Below are 4,802 nucleotides of genomic sequence, written 5' to 3'. Positions count from 1 at the left end.
GGCGGATAGGCCTATAGGAATTTGAAATAGGGGGGGGGGAGGCGGGGAGGGTGCGGGAGAGAACTGGACCACCTCAGCCCCACCAAGGTTGGTGAGAAAATTTGATTATGGCGCCTCTAGATGGCAAGAAATATGGCACCTCTCAGAGAGTTCAAATTTTCAAATAGGGCCTAATTTTCGTTTTTCTCATTTTTTTTTTCATTTTAAAGACTGGGCGGCTGGGCCTCTTGAATCTGCCACTGACTAGGATTGCATTATAGGACAGATGTTTGAAATGTTCTAAAAGTAACTTTAGGGTTACATTAGTTATGATGTAAAATCGTAGGACAATTTGTATTTTTGGAAAACTGTGCTCAATGTGTTGTGAGAAACCCATATTTTTCAATTATTATTTCCCGCAAATTAAAACCTACCTGAAAAGTCTGCAGAGTGGTGGTATTTCCGTCACATTTCTCTCTTAATTCTTGGAGTTCTTTAGCCTGAACTTTTTGTTTCTCCTTTAATATGCTGTTCCTATTTTCCAGATCCGCAATTTGTCGTTGAGATTGCGCATCCTTTAATCGCAGACGGACGGTTTCAAACATCACCATATCTAAATGTTTTGACATCGAGTCTTGAATATGTTTCTCAAGATCACATTTCACACCCTATAAAAAAGCATAATCTTTTTTTAAATTACCTATCACTGATATATGTTTCTGCATAAATTAATTTACGTCCACCACGTGGAATATTCTGAAATTCAAACCTATATAGAAACAGCAACAAAATAGTTTATAAAGCCCTGTCAGACTATCAAATTTCATTTGACAAATGCATGTGACGTTCCTATAATATTGTCATGATGACATCACACTATGACCATAGATATATAGACATAATCTGAACAGAGCTTTAGCATGGCCACTCGTTGGCATATTTTGCCACTTTGAGTATATTCACTTATCAATTACCTACGATCAATGTTATTGATTGTTTATTATCACGTATCTATTACCGATTGTTTAACATCTATTATCGATTATCTATAACCTATTATGGATTTTGAATTGGATTTATTTGGCTTAAACACCTAGAGTATTCCACAGATGTCCAAAGAAGACTTATTTCTAGGAGGTCCTTTTGGTGGTGATTAGGTATACACCGGGAGACAATCCCTTACACTTGTCCGAACTGCAGGCTCTGCGTTCTTTAACAATCGAAAGACGGTGCGCTACTGAAACTTGCATTTGAGCCCTCTCTAGTTGAAACACAAGAAGAGCAGCAATTAACCAATCAAATGCCTGGAACACTGTAGCCGGTATACAATATAATAATGATTCATATTTACCTTGAACGTACAGTTGTACTCAGCAAATTTACATTGACGCAATTCGTTTTTGCAATCCTTCTCTAGATGTTCGTCCATCTAAATGCAAAAAGAAAATACATCGATGTTATGTACTGTATAATAATATTAATAATATTAAAAAATAACAGTGAAAATGATAAGCAATAACAATATCAACAATCAGAAACAATAATAAGCAACAATACTGAAAATAATAACAATAATGATGATGCTAATAATAATATTCAATAAATTAATATAGGGCTAATAAATGATGTAGGCCTACAATCAATATTTATTAGGTAATTCGAGGAAAAAGACCGTTGATGTGATGATGATGTGAGTAATTCTCTCGCTATTCCACATCCAAACACCAAGATCGCTAGGATTTAATATCGTATGAATTTTGTACACATTCATGTAGGCCTATTCTTTGTAAAAAAAATAATGTTGATAAGTCACGAATAACAACCTCTTTTGAGACTGCGAGTCTGAAAGAATTGAGCAATCAGCGGCATGCTTAATTGGCATTCCATACCTCATATGGCAACTGCATCCTGAGATTAAATTTAATCTTATGCTATTTGTGCCAACTGAGCCTCCAATAAGCTTATATATAACAATCAAAGGGAATTTCCAACTACAGTACACACGGTTAATGCATATATGAAATTTCAGTGGACATAGCGATACGTAGGCCTTCTTTACATAAACACATATATAAAATTAGATTATGATGTAGGCTTATCATATCCAATTTCATAATCAAGAGAAATTTTATCATTGTTGAAATTGCATAGGCCACCACAAGATAACTAGCCACTAGCAAAAATTTGACATTACTCATCGATCTAGTTTATGTTAGGCCATGGAGAAATAAATTTCCTCCATGGTTAGGCCAATATCATTTACTATTTCGTCGGGTTTTCCTAGCCTCATCAACTTCACCAAATCACCGGTAAGATTTTTAAGGCTCGAGAGAGTGCAACTTTCGGGTACCTAGAGGTCCGTATTTTCTCACCTCAGTCCCAACCATGATGGGGCTGAGGTGGTTTGAACTTGTCACACCAAAATTGGTCTAGACCAAATGTCCGGCGGACTCGGCCGCCAAAATCGGTCCGCCGGACTACTAAAATCGGTCCTCCGGGTTGAACCAGTGGCGGCGCCAGCGGGTGGGTAGGGAGGCTTAAGTCCCCACATTGGTCTGGTCAACCCCCCCCCCCCCATCGGCCAAAGCTCGTCGGGCAGTCGAAAAAAAAAAAAAAAAAAAAAAAAAAAATTGGCCTAGTTTTCCCATCCCAGCCATCTATAAGTCCCAATTTTTAAATAAAAATCTCGTTTTGGGAGGAGGGGACACCCCCTCCCATACCCACCCCTGGCTCTAGCCTTCGGCCCTCAGATAACGCTGCGCGCTATTAGTTACACCCATAAATACTTAGCGGTAGGTACTAAATAGACGCCGGACCTATTTTGGCTCATGTGGACTACATTTGGCAGGTAATTTTAAAGCCAAAATCGGTCCGGCGGACCGATTTTGGCCCCGGACCAAATTTTTCCTGACAGACTCTCAGGCACGCAACCGCCAAACCCATGCATCCACCCCAGCTCTCCATTGCTGGATGACTCATCAAATTCATAGCACCGAAGTCTAATTATAAAATTGTAGGCCTATGAGTTGACGTCTATCTCAAACAAAAGAGGCACGTAACCTAATTTGACAATGGAAAATATCACGTGAAAATGGCGTGATCAAACAACAATATTGAACTTGAATACAAAGGATCTAATTCATATGCCCACAGAGATCAGCTCGACTATCAAAACTATGCTTCAATATATGAAATAAAGCACAAAACTGTTCAGTAAGCATCCGAAATGCACTCAACAGAAGGCATATATATACCGTACTGTATCAATAAAATTCAATATGTCTTGCTTCAGCACCGCCTAGTCACAGCTCTAAAAATATATTGGAAATGGATAGAGGATGATCTTCATATGAAATCAAGAAATGAAGCTTTTAAGTAAAAGCTTGTGAAGTTTGAAACGTTCTCTTACAACAGCATTTAGTAGGCTTGTTTTTAGTTGTCGTTGGATACTGGAACGGATCCAAATTGATTTATTTATTGATTTATTGCCATTTTGCAGCCTACGCCGAACACATAAATTATCCATTGAACATTCGATCACTTGACGTGACGTCGCCATGGGAAGTGTTATTGAACTAGGTTTACGTCATGCTCTTTTCAAGTATGATGCTTGAACCATGCTTGAACGATACTTTAACTTTCCGAAACATTCCACGTAATATTTTTTTGAATTGAATTTGAATTTGAAAAGGACGATAGGCATATACCATATACGGCGACACATTTCTATTATTTTGTCCATGTAAGGATAACTATCTCAGTTGTGTATGTTATTGTTATTAGAATAATAGAAAGCTTTCAAATATTACTGGTATTTACCATCATTTCCTCTTCTATGAAATTTCCACTGTATAGTGTGAGTATCATAGATATTTCTGGGGTTTCCCCTAACAGTCCAGGAGGTAGTGAGAAACGAAGGGGCGCAGATGTGTATAAGAGACAGCAACAATGGGGCGGATCCAGAGATGTTGGGGGGGGGGGGGGAAGGGGACCAACAGTGGGCCGATCGAGATAACAATACCCTAGGGGGTCCGAGGACCCACTGAGGCCTTTTGTCCGAAACATTTTTTCTTTTTCTTTTTTTTTGACTTTCCAAAAAAAGGTGGGAGGGGGTCGGGGCCGGCCCAGCCCCCCTCTATATTCGCCCCTGAATCTTTAAAGATGTATACCGTCGTATTATCCCATGAAAAATAAAAAATAATATCAGAAATCATTTTAAAAATTATCTTGCTCATTTTGAAGTAACATAAGAATTATCAACTTGAACATAGAAATTAGTGTATTAAAAAATGTTTACCCGTAAGTTTACAGCGAACAATGATAGAAAGACTTCTAGTCACAATAAGTGATTTTTTATTATGTTTATCATTAGCCAGTATAAAGTACATATTCAACAATTTCTATGCTCAAGTTAATTAGGCATAAGCTTATATGTATGTTATTGCAAAAATGAGCAAATTCAAAATTATTTTTTATGAATTTTTTTTTGTCATTTTCAGGGGACAATACATCTCTAAGTATAAAATGTTAGAAAGAGATTAAAGTGGCTAAAACTCGGAAACTTTATGATATGTTCCATGAACTCCAACATTAAGAGAAAACTCCAACTCTCTTCGTCGCATAATATGCTCCCCTCCTCCCAGATCACAGGTCCTCGTTTTCTACTCGTACCAGCGGAGAAAATCCCAGACTTGCTACTTCATTTATTTATTCAGACAAATATTCCCTGAGATCTTATATGTAACTGGTAGTCTGGGCCTCTCTAGAGATTATCTTGCAAATATCTGACTTCAGTATTCCTTGCATTATATCCACCCTACCCC

General features: G+C 37.8%; 1 protein-coding gene across 1 annotated transcript; it reads right to left on the bottom strand.

The window, feature by feature from the left end:
• Positions 1-218: 218 nt before the first annotated feature.
• LOC117122177 lies at positions 219-3,576 on the bottom strand. The gene is made up of 3 exons (XM_033267685.1): positions 3,389-3,576; positions 1,331-1,408; positions 219-647 (listed from the first exon to the last, which is right to left on the bottom strand). Exons 1-3 carry the CDS (start codon positions 3,536-3,538, stop codon positions 354-356), a joined length of 522 nt encoding a protein of 173 aa, XP_033123576.1. The 5' UTR covers positions 3,539-3,576; the 3' UTR covers positions 219-353.
• Between the last annotated feature and the right edge of the window lie 1,226 nt (positions 3,577-4,802).

Source organism: Anneissia japonica, unplaced genomic scaffold (genome assembly GCF_011630105.1).
Source record: "Anneissia japonica isolate Jap-2015-1 unplaced genomic scaffold, ASM1163010v1 scaffold162300_len9268_cov105, whole genome shotgun sequence".
Taxonomy (NCBI): Eukaryota; Metazoa; Echinodermata; class Crinoidea; order Comatulida; family Comatulidae; genus Anneissia; species Anneissia japonica.
Note: the sequence above shows the minus strand (reverse complement) of the source record. Positions and strands in the feature narration are given on the sequence as shown.

Bases quoted from the DNA above. Each gene is read 5' to 3' on its own strand.
- LOC117122177 (XM_033267685.1), bottom strand. From the start codon at position 3,538: ATGGCGACGTCACGTCAAGTGATCGAATGTTCAATGGATAATTTATGT. The intron at 1,409-3,388 runs GTAAGAGAACGT...TTTTGCATTTAG, and splicing joins CAAGCCTACTAAATGCTGTT to ATGGACGAACATCTAGAGAA. The intron at 648-1,330 runs GTAAATATGAAT...GCTTTTTTATAG, and splicing joins AGTACAACTGTACGTTCAAG to GGTGTGAAATGTGATCTTGA.